The sequence below is a fragment of the Trachurus japonicus genome, chromosome 10 (assembly GCF_045865225.1).
Source record: "Trachurus japonicus isolate A0001 chromosome 10, Traja_1.0".
Taxonomy (NCBI): domain Eukaryota; kingdom Metazoa; phylum Chordata; class Actinopteri; order Carangiformes; family Carangidae; genus Trachurus; species Trachurus japonicus.
In genome coordinates, this window is record NC_140916.1 from 5,537,498 (window position 1) to 5,555,647 (window position 18,150).

The 18,150-nt window shown below is 40.7% G+C and overlaps 1 protein-coding gene across 1 annotated transcript in view; it reads right to left on the reverse strand.

Annotated features, from left to right (window-relative positions):
• The window catches only part of slit3 (slit homolog 3 (Drosophila)), a 275,138-nt gene that overhangs the window by 70,370 nt on the left and 186,618 nt on the right, over window positions 1-18,150 (reverse strand). Inside the window, exons 7-12 of the mRNA XM_085789009.1 lie at window positions 15,601-15,672; window positions 11,115-11,278; window positions 9,944-10,088; window positions 5,607-5,678; window positions 4,344-4,415; window positions 1,954-2,025 (exon numbers count right to left, since the gene is read on the reverse strand). Of these exons, the coding sequence (XP_085645135.1) occupies window positions 1,954-2,025; window positions 4,344-4,415; window positions 5,607-5,678; window positions 9,944-10,088; window positions 11,115-11,278; window positions 15,601-15,672 (597 nt within the window). The remainder of the gene's footprint in view (window positions 1-1,953; window positions 2,026-4,343; window positions 4,416-5,606; window positions 5,679-9,943; window positions 10,089-11,114; window positions 11,279-15,600; window positions 15,673-18,150) is intronic.

The following is an 18,150-nucleotide window of genomic DNA, read 5'->3' on the forward strand; positions in this document are numbered from 1 at the left end:
ACATCTTTGTCATGGAAGGTTGACATGCTGCTTGATTCACCAGCAAAAGCTAATAATATATAATTCATAATAATAGTGCCATATGGTAGGAATAGCATCTGGAAATTCTTGACAAATTCTTCTGTCAGTGGTGGTGTGAGATACTATAAGACACACATTCCCTCCGACTGTGTGTCTGCTGAGCGAGCACCAACACCCGCAGGCGAGCGACTCGGTGTCTTTTTGTGCAACTGACCAACGATGTGGCGAGACATGAATATTAACAAGTCATTATACTTTATGCATCCACTGATTGATGCAGTTGCAAATGCACAGAAACGCTCTATTTAAGGGATCACGCATGCATGCATGTGCAGACAAATATTCAACATTTGGTGTTTTAGTGTTGAACAGTTTACAACTGCAGCATCGTGACGGCCGGGGTCTGAGAGGGAAGCGCTTTTCCAATTAGGGGCAACCAAGTGTTAATGATGTTCTGACAGAAATACTTGGGACTTACTTGGAAAAAACAAACTTAAAACTTCTTCTTCGCCGTCTTTACTGCATGTTTTTTTCTCCATCTTTCCCTTTTCATCCATCCATCCATTATTCTATCTATCCATCTATCCTTCCCTTCTCTCTCTCTCTCTATCTCTCCTTCTCTGTTGGAGACTATGCACCGTGCATCCCAATGATCCACCTCAGCCCGTAAAAGGTGTTTGTGGGTTAGATTCACTCATCCTCATTCTCTTTGCTTCGCCTCACTTTACGACGGAAAAGCCCAGAACATTCGCTGCTTCTGCAGCAGTGGACTGCGGCATTTGTGAGGACCATATGCCACATACAGTACCAGCGTTGTAGCCATTATAGGAGCCTTTTTTTTTTTTTTTTAACTGCACGTTGAAGCACTGCTGCATGCAGCTTGAATCTGTGCCTATGAGGAATTACTCACAACTAATAGTTTTCCTCCTTGTAGACACTAAATACCGAAAGAACAGTAGGAGATTACGGTTTTTATTACAGTGCACCAATTTGGTTCATGTTGATCACTTAAGAACAACCTCTGCAGACACACACACACACACACACACACACACACACACACACACACACACACACATTATAAAGGACAGATGGAGGGTTAATGCATGAAGAGGCGTTTCTACAGTAGCTGCTACTGCACTACAGTGATTATTAACAAGACTTGCTCCTGTGACTATGACTGTGGGTGAAACGCCTCATGCTCTCCTCCTCATGAAATTACCACCATATATTGAAGCAATAAGGATCTATAACAGTGGGCCGAGCTGTGATTATGGTCCAGGGGTAATGTAGTGTAGATATGAGTCGCTGGTGCCAAATCGCCAAATCATTTTAATTAGGAAAAAAATCAAGTCTTAACATAAAAGCAGCCACATCTGCTCATTACGCTGCCTCAGTTGTAACTGGTATAGATTACCGACAGCTTAAGGGCAACTGTCAAATGATACTGATTAACATCTGTCATAACATGAGTAACACGAGTCAGTCATATAGAAGTTGTACTGTAAATGCGCTCTTGTAAATAGTATTTTCAGAAAAAATTCAATGATTAAGGCATGCAATTATGTTTTTTTTTTTTTTTCTTCTTCTAAAACCTGCAGGCCTTACACTGTGAAGCCAAATGAAATCCGGCGCTCTGCAAAACAAAACAAAACAAATATATTTCTTTTTAATAAATCACCTACAACAAAGGAGTCAGACCATTCTGGAAAAAAGAAACTGAGCCCGTATAGACGTTTTTTTGGACCAGACGGTTACAAATCCTCCAGAGTACGGTGTTTCCTGCTTTCCTTTGTTTGGGTCTGTTATTCTTTCTCTCACTGAATAATATATTTCATTGTTTTCTGGAGGGACCACACACACACACATACACACACACACACACACACAGGTACACACTAAACAACAAAAGACCACACAGACAGTACTTACAGTAGCTGCAGGGAAACCAGTCCATCAAACAATCCCTTGGGCAGCTCAGTGATCTTGTTGCCGTACAGCACCCTGCACAGGACAGTCACAACAACACCGTTTAGGTTACAGCGTTTTCTAAGGCTTTTGCTTACAGGTTAGGAGTATGTGATCTAAAGGCTGCAACACAATGGAGCAAAAACATTTCCTCATTCTTGATACAGTCTGCCAGCAGAGAGAGAGCCTAGTCAGGAAATCTTATGGTATTTTATTCATTCATTAATTCACTCATATTGTACATAGGGGTGGGAGAAAAAAATCGATTCACATAAGTATCGCGATTGTGCAATGTGCATTTGTTCGCCTTTTTTACATACAGAGAGTCCAGGTTTTTAAAAGGGTTTAAAGGGATAGTAGCATTTTTTTAAGGTCCAAATAAAAACTGCGCTTTTTCTGCACTTTGAGGGGCTGGAAAAAATTGTATTATAGTGAACAATGGAACTGTGTATTTTTTTTCAGGTAAAACCTCTTTTAGGCCACGAAAATAGGCCATTTCTTTGGGTCCATTCACAACACTGTATGTTGTAAATCTCTGGGCAGGGCTATGGGCTGGCGTTGCTAACGGGAGGAGTGTAGAGAGTCTTCTACTGCAATTAAAGTACTTAGGGGCTATTTGTAGATCATACAACCCCACTTTAAAAAAATGCTACTATCCCTTTAAGTTCACTTTATAATGGAGTATGTTAATTTATAGGCTCCTACAGTGTTTGTGTGCAGATAAATGTTAAAATGAAGCAGTTTACCTCAGTCTATATCTCATTTTGTCAGAAAGGTTTCAGAAGCCTGCTTTTTCTAAACTCTTTTATTTTTGCCTCTTTTGAAAAAAGAGTAAACATGTATATTGCTGCTGAATAAATCTTAAAAACTGACACACATGTGATGTGTATTTTTGGGGGGAAATATGGTTCCTGGAATAGTCTTTAGACAATCAAAATCATTCAACTGTTTCACTGGTGTTAAAAATGCAGACTAAAAATCGAGAAAATCAGCAATATCGTAGAATCGCAATTTAAATCGAATCGACACCCAAAAAATCGTACATAGAAGAATCGAATCGGGAGAAAAGCATATCGTCCCAACCCTAATTGTACATAGGATGGCTGAGAGTAATATTTCAGTGTTGATAGTTGGTGCTATAACGCTACTTGCCTACTGGTCTTTTAAACTTCCATCTGAATCACACGGATAAGATTTTCCCGACAGATGCATCTGTTTCATTGTGAGCATGTAATAACATTAACTGTCATTGGAGCTGTTTGGGCCGACACTTAGCCAACCATGACAAAACAATCACATGAGTCTGAAAACCAAGATGTCCTTTGTTATTTCCTTTCCCAACCAATGTTCTGTATATACATCCACTTAATGCTCAGCTCTCTGAAAAGGAAAGGAAGACCATCTATATACAGTATCTGCTTGGAGTGAAAAAGCCATCAAGCTTACTCGGCTGGAAAAACTATTTTAGTGAGAAGAAGTGTAGGAGAGCTGCAATCGAAGACAAAAAGTTGTCTCTTTCCAATGGGGCAACTTTTTAATTTATTAAAAAAAAAAGAAATTGAAGCACACCACATTCATTTCTGCGCCGAAGCTTTTTCTCACTAAGCACACTGCTTTGGACCTTTTATCTCATTTGATTGTCAAAAACTGAAATTATGTTTGAGATGTGCTTCCAATTGCAGTTGCAACCATTTAATTCAGTTGAGCAATTTTATATTTTTGCTACATCACGGCTCAGTCGGCCTCTGCTGCAGAAGCCGTGCCTCACAGCGACATTCCCGTTCAACCGACTCCACTCTATGTGCTTCCATGTAAATGTGTGTGTGCGTGTGTGTCTGTGTGTGTGTGTGTGTGTGTGTGTGTGTTCAGTCTTAACACCCAGGAGAGTTCACCTTGTCTGCCCCTTCTTGTCTGACTGTCTGTCTCATTTTCATGCTCCAGATTGATTCAAATTAAACTGTCCTTCATGTTCTTATCACCCACACTGACACACACACACACACACACACACACACACACACACACACACACACACTCATATACACTGGGTGATTACAGACACATACAATTACAAACACACACACACACACACACACACACACACACACACACACACAAACACTCAATCGCATTGTGCTCCAGTTGTCAACACTGACAAGCGACAACGTTTTTATTTGCTAAATGTCTGGGAACGCAATTACTTTGCTGTCTGGATGTGTGTTTGTGTGCATACCTGTGTGTGTGTGTGTGTGTGTGTGTGTGTGTGCGCGCGTATGTGTATGTGTGTGTGCACGTGCGTGTGTGTGCGTGTGATTGGGGGTTGGTTTCGTGCAGGTTAAGTGTGTCATACTTACAGTGAGGTGAGTGAGCGGAGGCCACTGAAGGCATCAGCAGCAATGTCAGAAATCTGGTTCTTACTCAAGTCACTGGGGGGAGAGAGCAAGACGGAGAGAGAGAAAGACAGAGAGAGAGAGAGAGAGAGAGAGAGAGAGAGAGAGAGAGAGAGAGGGAGGAGATAAGTGCACACTGCAATACACAGTAATAGGGTTCATTCTGTGTGGATGTCCTAGAAGTGTCTGACAAATGATCATGAGAGAATACATCAGCAGAGGTCAAAGCGTTGAGACAAGGGTAAAAAAAAAAAAAAAAAAAGTAAGAGGGGTTGAATGTGTAAGTAAATGAGGGGCAGAGAGAGAGAGAGAAAAGAGAGATAGAGAGAGGGAGAGAGAGCAAGTGATGGACAGGGTGAGGGGGAAAAAGTGAAGCGATGGGAGAAAAAGGGAGAAAGAGGGAGAAACTGGAGGCAGTGGCATGTTAAGTGCAGTTCATGTCACACACATTCACAATTTATTATTTAACACTTTGGGCGAGGTTGAAATTCTGAGTGTGTGTGTGTGTGTGTGTGTGTGTGTGTGTGTGTGTGTGTGTGTGTCTGCATATCTGGCATTTCAGACATTTGCATGATAAGGACTTTTTTTCCGTGTGGGTGAAACACTGAGCTCCATAGCGACAGACAGCAACCCAGTGCACTGTATGTCGCTCACAGTCTGTAAATGTTACAGACTTCTGAAACTGATTATTCATTTGTTAAATAAACTCACTGATTAATTCATTTTATTTAAAGTTGCTGAAAATTCCCATTGTGTCAATCCTCAGATGCAATTCTGTGTTTTTTCAACCACATCTGCATAACACTGAGGTCGACTGGTGTGACTCTTAACAGAAGAAAACGTGGTTGAATCTCAAAATATGTGTGAAATTTCAAATAAGGGTAATCAAATTAGCCTTGAAAAATGTCTAGTAACAGCACTATTTTTCTCCTAATGTAATTTTGTTAGTCTATTTATTTTAATTTAGGCAACAATATTAGCGCTGCAACAAAGCCTGTGAATATCATTAAAGCTTTGGACAAGAGTCAGGGTGATAGATTTATTTATCATGAGCCTTTCACTGAGTGGATCAGATCTGAAGTTGGCTGGGAGCCACCTGAGCCAATTAAACAAAACAGAAATAAATAAATTAAACGTATTTTAGCAAATATCAGTGCATATGTGTGTATGTACGCTTGTGTGCGTGTGTGTGTTTAAATGTATGCTCTTATAGCCAGACAGACTCACATCCTCTTGAGCTTCTTGTAGGCAGTAAAGGCTCCTGCTGGGACACTTTTAATCAAGTTCTGCTCCAAACGACTGGAGAGAGAGAGAGAGAGATAGAGAGAAGGAAAAGAGAGGGTGAGGGAAAAAAAGAGTTAGTTCATCTTTAATAAACCTTTTAAACATTTATTTTATAAAAACCTTAATTCAAAGAAGATTTCCACCCCCTAAAACATGAAATGAGAAAATCTGCAGCACATCATGCAAAACTTCATTCATTTTCTCCTTTAATTACACCGAGGAGGGAGAAATCGCTGGTTTTCATGAACGCCCCCTCCACAACCTGAAGCCAAACACAAGTGCACAAAGAGGTTCAAAAGGTGACTGTTCCAATCAGCGTCTACACAATATTTCTGCAGGTTGCTCGTTGCTATGCAGCAGGAACCGGTGAAGGTCACCACAGTGTGAAATGTTGACTTGACTTCTGCAGCAGTAGTGTAGTAATAATAAGCTTACCTGGGACCAGCCCTCTGAATCTGGCAACCCACACGTAAACCTGGACGGCTGACCACAGTACAGTATCTGTTCACTCAGCGAGCGCTCAGGAGGAAGAGATGTTTCCATAACAGCGAGCTAACTGGCTAAATCAAACCTGCTGTCACTTAGCAGTACATTTATCACTATGATTTCTAATATTTTACTTATCTTGAATCTTCTATATTCAATTCAATTCAATTCAATTTATTTTTTAAAATGGGACAATGCGAGTTCATGAACGAAACAATCGTAAGCACGCCGGATTGTAGCCACAGGCTAATTTAGGCTAATATAGGATTCTTTCTTTAGACGGAGCCAGACTGCATTTATGAACATATTCTCAGTTCCTTGACTTTTTCAGGCGAAGGGCCAAAGGGAATTTATTGCATCTCTTTCTCCAGGAGACTGCAGACTCATTACACCATACTGGTAGTATTACTCTATTATCATGTGGGGAGCCATCAGAACTAGGCCCACAGCCCACATTTGGGGAAATGTACTGTAGTTTAGTTTCTGCTCTCCTGATGGTCTCGGAAACACATTCGTCTGTTGTAGCTCATGCATTCTTCATGTCTCCTTGTTCCTGCTATATGAGACTGAAAAGAGGAAACGGACAAAGCAAGCAAAAGCTGAAGGAGGCTGAGGCTGAGGAGGAGGAGGAAGAGGAGGAAGAGGAGGAGGAGGAGAGGGGGAATAAGGAAGTTAAAGACGCGTAGCAGACTCGCCGTAAGCAGGGGAGTGGGGTGGGGGAAAAAAATAAGAGGACGACAAAAGAGAAAGGAGAAATCAGAGGAGTGGAAAAGTGTGAACAACTTGGGCAGAGGAGAGGAAAAAATCAGAGAAGAGAGAGAAAGAGAGAGAGAGAGAGGGGGAGATGCGGTGAGGTCCCAAGGCCAGCCACAGGGTCAGCTGTCAGAATGATAAATGGGAACTAATCCACCCTTCTTCTTCCTCTCCTCCCACTTTTCAGCCAACACCCAGTCCTCCTCTTGACCTCCACTCGCCATCCCTCTTTTCCTTTCTTTAGCCATATCCTTGGAATCTATATGTATCTATGTATGTATGTATGTGTGTATGTATGTATGTATCTATGTATCTATGTAACTATGTATGTATCTATGTAACTATGTATGTATCTATGTATCTATGTATCTATGTATCTATGTATCTATATATCTATCTATCTATCTATCTATCTATCTATCTATCTATCTATCTATCTATCTATCTATCTATCTATCTATCTATCTATCTATCTATCTATCTATCTATCTATCTATCTATCTATTGTAAGTACTGCTCTGTAACAAGGTTTTTAAATGAAACTCATTAGTCCCGCTGCCTTTGAACACAACACCACCCTAACTGTACGTTCAGACCGAAAGCGTCGAGAGCGTCGCGGTGGCCGGAAGTCATTCATTTTCAATGAGAACCAGCGTCGAGGAGCGTTGAAGAGCGTCAAAGGTTGTATCTCCTGAACTTTATGCTAATGAGCGATGATGCGGAGCAGCGGCAACCAATCAGAGTGTAGATGTTGCGGCCCCTTTAAATGGATGACCAACCACAACCGACGTCAACTTCTTTGACGCGCGTCAAAACGCCAGGGTGTTCAGACCACCAGCGTCGCGGAAAAGTGTCAAGAGCGTCTTTTGACGCTTTTGACGCTTTTGGTCTGAACGACCCATAACAGGTAGCTTTTTCTTGGCTCTCACCCCTCTCTAAATTTCATATGTGTATGTATGTATGTATGTATGTATGTATATATGTATGTATGTATGTATGTATGTGTCTATCCATCTATCTATCTATCTATCTATCTATCTATCTATCTATCTATCTATCTATCTATCTATCTATCTATCTATCTATCTATCTATCTATCTATCTATCTTTCGTAACTCTTAGGTCCCGCTGCCTTTGAACACAACACAACCCTAACAGGCATATCTTTTTCTTGGCTCTCACCTCTCTCTAAATTTCGGCACCTCACAGGGTTTGGCAGCGGACAACAACGTCTTACTTCAACTAAGGGGTCAAAATAAATCAAGGATGTACAGCTATTGACAAAGACAATCTGCAAACACAACAAGTTACAAATTACACCGGGGGCAGCAACAACAAGGTTGACACAAAGACACTTAGGGATTCAATATCAAAGAACGTATTAGAGGGAAGACATTTTAAGAGGCTTGATAAAAAATCCATGGGGTGAAGATGTGATTAAATGACAACAGGAAGAGGAGATGGGTTTGGCAGGTGAGCAGGTACAAGAAGGGACAGGACGTGTATGAATACACACACACGCACATACATAGACAGACACACAATGCTCGAAGCTCGCTCAAACACACACATCTCTTTTAAGGTGTAATGAAAGGTGTAATGAAGTTAAATGCCTCGAGACAAACCTTGTTTTGTTAAATTCCTTTATGATTACATTTCAATACAGAAGACGGATTAACACTATTCAACACTAACACACGCACAGTGCACACTATATACACAACCACACTCACACACATTTGGCAGTGATCCTTGCCACCAGCATGCAGAAAGATGACTTTGTCCCGTTTGGAGGACTGACAATACATCATCCTATTATACCCTATTGTTTCTGGCTGCAGCAACAACATTTATTATAATGGATTCAATGCTAATCCTGTGTGCGTGTCTGCGTGTGTCTGCGTGTGTGTGTGTGTGTCCGAGACATTTCATCAGATATGTTTGGTGCCTGTGGCTTGATCAAAATGCCTATACAGTATGTGTGTCTCCCAAAATGTGTGTGTGTGTGAGTAGGCATTAAAATGCATTTGTGCTTAAGTACGTATTTTGTTTGTATAAACAAAACTGGTGCGTCTGCATGTGTGTGTGTGTGAATCTATTACTTATGCTGAAGAGGTATAGCAGTATTGGTGTGGCGTTGCGGGGGAGAATTGCTCCTTTACTCACAGAGCAATCAAGCAGCTGTCCTTTGTGCAAACAAACAGGGCAAAGCGTTCAATACGGATATCAAACATGTCCCACCGGAGTGTGTATGTGTGTGTGTGTGTGTGTGTGTTCAGATATGTGTATAAGAGATGGGAAGAAACAGGAGGAGAGAAAGAGGAGGCAAAGTCTGTCTGAGTGTCAAAAGCAAGAGTTTGGCTGCAATCTAAAACAGATTACCACTGCAAAACCCCATGGTCTGTCTGCCGCAGTCTGGACTGGAAGTCTCGTCTAGTCCGTCAGCGTGATTCAACTTCTCCATATAAGCAGCTTGACAGTAAAATATATGGCACTGAATGTCCAGTATGCCAATGAGTGCAACGTGCTAATCATTGTTGTCAAAGAACTTCATTTAAATATCATTAAAGCCCCTGTACGGAGCTTTTAACTGGATAGGCAAAAGTCTCTGGTTTCTGCTGATGTGTCTCTGTTACCTACAACAGCAAATGAGTCCATCAGTGTGAAGATAGGCTATTTCTAAGTAGTCTAATTCTATACCTCTGGAAGGCATGGTCGGGTCGGACCACTGACGAAATGATACGAACAGATACATTACGCTGCTAAAAAATAAAAAAAAGCAAGTCCCGTCAAAATAAATCTACACAAACGTCTTCATGACAGTGGGAAATGCAGTCTTCATTCCGCCGCTTTCGTCTACAGGGGCCGCCAAAATCAACACTAAATGAAAAGTCTGTACAGGGGCTTTAATTTAAAAAAAAGGACTGATCATAACTGGCAAATATTAAAAAAAAATAGGTGCACAAACGCTGTGAAGAACATGCATTGTTCTAGAAAATGGACGCTGGAACATTTAAAGAGAATTAAGATGAAGGTCTTACATCTCCACGATGCCCTCAGGAAGGTTGGCTGGTATCTCTGTGAGGCCTTTGCGACGACAGTCCACTATGTTGTTGTTACAGCTGCAGCTGGCCGGACACACGGCCACCTGGGGGACACACGTCCTCGACTCTGTCTGGGTCGGACCTGTAGACGGTGATAAACAGTATCACAGTCTGGACATAATGAAACAGACACTGGCTTTTGTTACTGTAGAGAGGTGGCTCGCTCCTAGAGAATCTATTCTCACTATTAGCATTAATGATGCAGTTTTTGTATTTTATCTCCGTTTCTGGGAACTTTAATGTCTCATGATTGTCCTCACGCTGTTATGGCGCCTTGTTCAATCTGCCAGGAATTTAATTCTCTTGGAAAACAGGAAGAAATTGCGACATAAACTTAATGTTGGTACAAATTATCGTCTGGTCGCAAAATGTTTGATTTTGAAAACCAGATGAAAGGAGCGTAGGAAGGGTGTGAATAGCTCGGATGGTGAAAAGAATGGAAAGAGAGGGAGACCTTGATAGAGAGAGAGAAGGAGAGAGAGAGAGAGATTTGGTTTGGACAGGCTAAAGGCTAATAAAGAGGGAGCAGCCTGACAGTCTATTAGCACAGAGAGCTGAATCAGAGGCCTATAAACATCGCCTATACTATCTGCAGCTGATAACACCACTCCTCTTATACCGGCCTTTTGGCTGATTATGCGCTCTACACGGTGTAATTCCTTCAGCGTTATAAACTCTGTGCTCGGTGCTGAGCTGTCTGCAGTCGATAACAATACTGCTTGTAATAATGGCCTTTAGGTTTATTACATTTGGTGTTGTATGCCTCATCGTCAGCTGTCAGCAGCAGCACATTCAACTGTGAGCGCCTACTTGACTCTCCCTCAAGTACTGTATGTATTGTGCGAGTGTTGCCCGATGATTCAACTTTTGTCTCCATTTTGAAGTGGAATCATTATTTTACAGGTTAGATTTTTCTTTTGATGTTTTTTTAAATGCTCTATATAACAAAAATGTATTTAAACATTTGTACTCATGCAGGAAGTAGTAATACCCTCATTGTGTGTCTCGTCACAGAAAGTACTGAGTGTTCCTCAGGGTGACCTTCAGTTGAAGTTGAGGTGCTGAAATGTTTGAACAGCATCTCTTATGTGTGTCAATGTTAACTCACCGTTGCATACAAAGTCCTTCTTCTGCACGTCAGGGACGTTGAGACCCCTCATGTGGGCGGGGGCCATGCACTGGGTGAAGGGAGCCAGGCCCCGTCTGGCTCTGAGCCAATCAGAGAGCCAGGACAGGTGACAGTCGCAGTGGAGATTGTTTGAGTGCAGACGACTGAGAGAGAGAGAAAGAGGGAGAGAGAGAGTAAGACATTAGTTATTATGTGTAATTAAAGACAGTTATCAGTGAATAATAATAATAATAATAATAATAATAATAAGACCCCGACCACAATAAAACCTTTGATTGTAAAAGGCTGAAAACCAAAAAAGTGCGGCGTTAAACTGAGCTCAGGCAGAGCAAATGTGTTCAAATAGGTTTTATTTTTCACACAGCTTACACCTTTGGTCTTGAGATGACACACGCACACACACACACACACACACGCAATCACACAAACAGGGTCTCACACACAGACACACACACACACAAAGTAATATCCTCAGCTCTCATTTCCCCCAAGGTCTGTGACAATATGACTCCCTCTAGAGACAAGACACATACGGCTAAATCACAATCTATGCAGAAAGACAGAGACAGCAGAGGGACAACACAGGGAGAGATGGGAAAGAAGAAGATAAGTCTGGAAGAAGAGACGAGGGAAAGACAGGTTCAGACTTGAACAGAGTGGACATAAAGGGTAGAAGAAAAAGAATAAAGAATAAAACTGAGTAAACAGATTAAATAAAACTATATATTTTTATTTATTTGGATGGCTTTTGGTTGTCCTCATTTGATTTTATAGTGGCTGTAGTAGTGACAAGATATAATATGATAATATGAGGTGTGTCTTTATCGATCCTCTGAGAAAGATAATTTGAAAATATGTTTTCATATGCCTGTTCTGTCACATGCATCTACCCTTTCAGCTTTTAGTTTTAGTTTGACATGTCTATATCTTCCAGTATCTTTATCCTCCCTCCAATACGTCTCTTCTCCTTTTCCCTACTCCAGCGGTAGAGAGATGAATGAGATTTTGTTTGCGGTGCTTTTACAGAGCCAACGTCGTCGCTGCTGCTGCTTGAGGAAACCAACACAAAAAGGCAAAAATAACTGTTTCCATAAGGACTGTTTTTCTTTTTTAGGTAAAAAGAGAAAAAAAAAGTAGTGCAGATCCCAAATCTTGACAGCACAGTCTGTCAATAATTATGAATAACTGGGACATAGTTTCTGGAAGGAGATGTCACTTGAGGAAAACTACACTGAAATCAACGTTCAGTGTAATGAGGTGGAGGCAGAAATCTCAGAAAATGATTTGACAACCTGCATGGGAGCATAAAAGCAGATGTGTCTGTGTAGATAGATACTGTAGAAAAAATATGTTTATTTGTATTTGATTATTTGTTTGAATGCTGCACATCTTTTATTCTACACTGCAAAAAATCAAATATCTTACCTAGAATATTTGTCTTATTTCTAGTCAAAACAAATCTCACTATACTTAAAATAAGACTCATCACATTTAAAAAGTAGCTTGATTTTAGACACTTTTTACTTCTTTCAAGCATATTTTCAATGGAAATAAGTAGAAAAATCTGATAGTGGGGCAAGTCTTTCTACTTTTCAAGTGAAAATGTGTTTGAAACAAGTGAAAATGATCTAAAAACAAGTTCATTTTTAGGTGATGAGTCTTATTTTAAGTGGAAGGAGATTAGTTTTGACTAAAAATTTGACATTTTGACAAGAAATAAGACAAATATTCTTGGAAAGATTTTGATTTTTTGCAGTGTATTCTATGACTTAAGATTTTCTCATCAGAGAACATCACTGAATCAAATCTTTACGTTAAGTGGCTGATGGGAAATTGAAATGACACCTTAAACACATTAAGGTTCAATTTAAGTTACATTTTCTCAATAATAGGATTTAATTAAAAGGCAGTGAGCTCAGTATAGGACGCATCAGGTGCTGTTTCACACAGCTGAGACTCTCTACGGGCTGAACTGGCTGAGTCTGACACCCTGAGAGAGAGAGAGAGAGGGATGAGGAGGGGGAGGAAGGGGAGGGAGGATGAACGGCAGAATGTCTTGTCAGCGTATTATATGCCAGCCGGGATATCTAGCCTTTCAGAAGACAGGCCTCCCTTTGTAATAAAGCAGAGGACAAATCCTGTTATGGAACAGAGATGGGCTCATTGATGCTAGCAGCGGGGGCAGTGGGTTTTAATACCGCTCTCCCATTATAAATCCAGTTTATAGTCAAACCCCCGCCTGGAGATAGCCACGTCCCGGCCCACCCCCGGCTCAGCCTTAATTACTGACAAGTAGGATTAAAACACAGGGGAGAATAAGAACAGGCAGGGGGTTTGGAGAAAGTGTGTGTGTGTGGTGTGTGTGTGTGTAGCTGTAACTCAGTGATAGCGTTTGTTGTGCTTATTGGATGCGAATGAGTAAAGACACTGCATGTTGTTTCGATGAATGTGTGTGTGTTTGTGTGTTTGGAGTGTGTGTCAGTCAATCAGTCAGTCTGTCTGTGTCTGTGTTTGTGTGTTTTTTCTCCAGAGAGATAGCGGGCACATCTTCAGTGCAGTGAATTACACAAACACACAAGCTGTGGGAGTTCTAATCTTTTCATTGGTTCAAGTTTCTGAATAAGAGGCACCATGAGGTGATATCATTACTGCTAATAGAATAGGAGGATGCTGCAGAAAAAAAGAGGGATAAAGGGAAGAAGAGACTTGTGATGGATGGATGGATGGACAGAGAAAGAGAGAAAGAATGAGAATAAATGAATAAAAGGAACTAAATGTACGTAAACGCAGCCATAAGCCAAGCCATTCAATTTAAAGAGAGGATTCAGAGAGATGGAGAGGGAGAGAGAGAAACCTCCTACATATACTTCTCAAAGTTCCCAATCAAATCAGGGACATCTCTAAACATTTGATTGAATGAGTAGTTTTTATTCAATATCAGGATCCAAAGGCATCAAATCTAATACAAGAGGAGCCAACGAGAAGAAGCAACGCAGGAGAGAAGGGAAAGGATGGACTGGATATACAGTAAAAGATGTGAAAGAAAAGGAGGAGGGAGGAAGAGAAAAGATAGGAACCTACAAGAAGGAGAAGGAGAAAAGGCAGATGAGTAACAGAATAAGCTGGACTGTAGCAGCACGGAGAACATGAGAGCCAGTGAAGACAATTTGGTGAATGACAATGGGAGAGAAAGAGATGAGGATGGCAAACGAAAAGCACTTAATGTGAGAAAGATGCAAAAAAAAAAAAAGAATAAGCAAGGAAAAGGAGAGATGAAGCAGAAACACTGAAGAGGAGACGAAAAACAAAGAGGAAGAAGGAGGAAATCAGAGGAGACAGTCACTCAGTGTTGACAGAAAACAGAAAAGGACGAGGGCTCCTGATTAAAAGATATTGGATATTAGTAACTCAATCTCCTGGCAACTGTGTAGTTGTGCTGCTGCCTGAAATCCAATTTTAAAAGGCTGATTTTGAGCCATATTGCCACTGGAGTTGCAGCAGTATGCAGAAAAATATCCAAACGATGCCATGTGACCGGCTGCTGGCGGACACGCCGTCGGTCAAAAGTTGAACAGAAGACGTGGTCGTAAAAGATAAATGGACCGCTGTTGTCCTGCTTGTTTTCAGTTGTGTTGTGTATTTAGAAATTCCCCCGTTTGTGAATGTTAAGTAGAGCTATGTGACCACACAAGTGCCTCTTAAAAAAAAAAATGGTGATTTGGGGGGAGGAAATCCCATTCCCATGCGCAAGCTGGTTTGGCAAAATTCGACCCCAGTGTGGCCACCAGGAACGCAACCCAACGGTTTGCCTCTCTCACACTGTCTCCCGGGGCATTATGGGTAGGCAGCCTCCCTGGAGATGTCGTGCCACGGCCTTGACGACGGCTAGTGCCCGCGCTCACATCAGCAACATCAGTGTATGAGGTTTCTTCTAATGAATCAAAGCAGATTGAACTATAGAGTCTTAAAAAGCCTTTCTTGTGGTATTAATGAGGTTGCCATTACTCAAGTGTGTGCGTGTGTATGTGTATGTATGTGTGTGTATGTGTGTGTGTGTGTGTGGTACATGCACATGTCACTGTATCCATCTCCATGTGTATCTCTCTCTGTGTGTGTGTGTGTGTTTGTTTGTGTGTGATGGCCACATGATTATTCACAGTCATGAAACAATAGAAGAGCTAGTCTCTTATTATGGGATGATTAGATGATCACACACAGACCCTGCTGCCATGGTGTGTGTGTATGCGTGTGTATGTGTGTGTGTGAAAGTGAACACCGTGTGCACTGTGTGTCTGTTCTTATTCAGTTTGCATGAAACTGGGCAGTAATTCATCCACGTGCATGTGTGTATGTGTTAACGTGAAACCACAGAGTGCATGTGCATCAACGTCTGTAGTTTATGTAAGTAGTTTTCTAGTGTGTGTCTGTGTGTGTGTGTGTGTGTGTGTGTGTGTGTCATACTCACAGCGTCCGCAGCTTGGGCATGTGGTTGAAGCTGGACAGCGGGATGAGGGTGATGTTGTTGTTGTTGAGAGTGCTGGATGGAGAGACGGGGGAGAAGGAGGAGGAGAAGAGGAGATTGTTAGATAAATAACACCCTGGTGCCGTTTCTGGGTCCGTTGGTTTAAACTCTGACGCAAGTCAAATTAGTCTATTAGTCTTAGAGTCTCTCCAAAATCCTCGCCACCTATTCCCAAAAGAAGAAAAAGCCACACATCCTGAAAACAGGAAATCTGTCGTTATTCCGTTTCAAAAGAGCCGTAAAGTTATGATATATGTGTCAGTTCTTTCAAATCTATGTTATGTTACATCAAGCTTTGTTTTTGAGACTTTTCAGCAATTATTGTTCATGTTTTATCTTCGTGTGTTTATAAAACTCTTCTAATTAAGCAATCTGAGTGGAGAAAAACACTTATTGTACATTAAAACCTATGACAAGGGGTCACAAAACAGAGGAATATTCACTTTTACTGTTCACCAGTGTTCAAGTTGACTCCTGTGCATGTGACAAAGAGCTAATTTATTTTAAGTATGAGTTAAGAGCATTCAGGCTAATTGGATCAATGCTGAACGGGGGCACAACATTTATTGTCAGAGAGAAAAACATTTTTTAGTTTATTAAGAAAATACTGTATAAATACTGTTGCAGGCCATGCTCTTTTGTTGCTTTTCCTTAATTTGTTTAATTATTTATGCACTAAACAAAGTTTTTCTATCTGAGCTGAGGGCGTACAGGGTAAAGAGTTCTGTATGATGTAGAAATTACTGTAGAAGCCCACTCAATTAAATATGAAATTCTGGGTTGAATCAACTTAAGCTGAAATAGCATGAACATTGTGCATCATCAAAATTGAAACATACTGCATTTGCAAAGTCTGACCTTCTGTCCAGGGGGTCTCTAATGCGCCAAGTCATCGCACAGATTCAACTCATTATTTATTATTTAACATGCATGCGAATACACACATACATGTGAACACACACACACACACACACACACACACACACACACACACACACACACTTGATCTGTGCTTCATCCATTTCTAACTCATAAGCAGGTCACTGCTGTCTCGGGCTATTAGCGCTCTCATAAACTATACTCTGTCTCATATGTAGTATCGACCTGAAGTGGAATGAAAAACAAGGTTGACTGTCATTACAAGAAAACGCACATACACACCTACACACCTACACACCCACACACACACAAGCAACCCCACTCAGTGTGCTGAGGAAACACAACGCCTATTGATTCTCTGTGGTTTTCATATACAGAAATGGAGACAGAAATGAGAGCAGCGAGAATGAAAAAAAAAAAAAATGCAGAAAAGGCAGCTATTCCATCAAAGTAATCCACAGGGGGATCAGAGTGCAATGACTGACTAGTACAAACTGGTAAAGCTTCATATACAACACAAAACATATCACAACACAAGCAGGTCCCTTGCGACTTAAACTGTGCACATATGCACATAAAATTATAGCACAGCAAAATATATAAGACTGGACTGGACATACAACTCACACTACAGGATGTATTCACAGTGAGTATGTAAAAAAAAATAGCAACACAAACTTTGACTTTTTTTATCTTAAAATCCTTGATGATTAAAAACCATTTACAAATCTGAAAACAGCTCGCAGTGTTTTAAGATGAAAGAAAAACTGAGACATGATGATACGAGGGAACAATTGATTCTGCAGCAGCACTCAAATATTAAAAATAAAAGGATAAACTTTGAGCTGCCAGTGATTTTTGTAAATCTCATTTTACCCAAATCTTTGCATAAGCGATTTTATTTTATAATCAGAATGAACTGATACATTTCCCAGTTGATTTGAGGAGAAATACAATATACAGCGAGAAATAATAACCCTCTCATTATAACTTGTGAGACTGTTCAAATGGCTTAAAGTCAGATTTGTACAGGAAAAAGTCAACAATGAAAATACAAGTAAATGAGAGACCCTTGTTACATTTGAAATCCAGGGATTTACTCAAATTTATACTACAGAGTAATTTTTCTGGTGGCTTGCAGGAGCCAACATCAACACGAGCCAGTGCAACCCCTTCGCTTTGTTTTTGCCCAAGTTTCATGGATCATTAATTTCGCTGGAGAGAAAATAAGGCCAGTTTACTTTACATATCACCCGAAACCTTGTGTATTCAAAGAGTCATTGTTTCGGGAAGAATAAAGACTGAACAGTCGTTTTTTATAAGTGAAACCCATTCATTTTTCACGTTTGACAATGTGTTTTTAATGGTTTCAGACAAGGACAAGGTCGTCTGCTTTCTCTCTGAGAAATGGCCGCAAATCAAGATGAAAGGATTTATTTATTTTTATTTTTTATTTTTTTTACAACGTCAATATGTTTGTGCCTAAACATACAGTGCGACTATGGTCGGAGTTTGTCGACAAACATCGAGGGTGGTTTGTTTTACGTGCTGTCATACACACCGGTTTAACATACTGTTCAAAATAGGCTCATTACTGGGGGTTTGCTGTGTTTT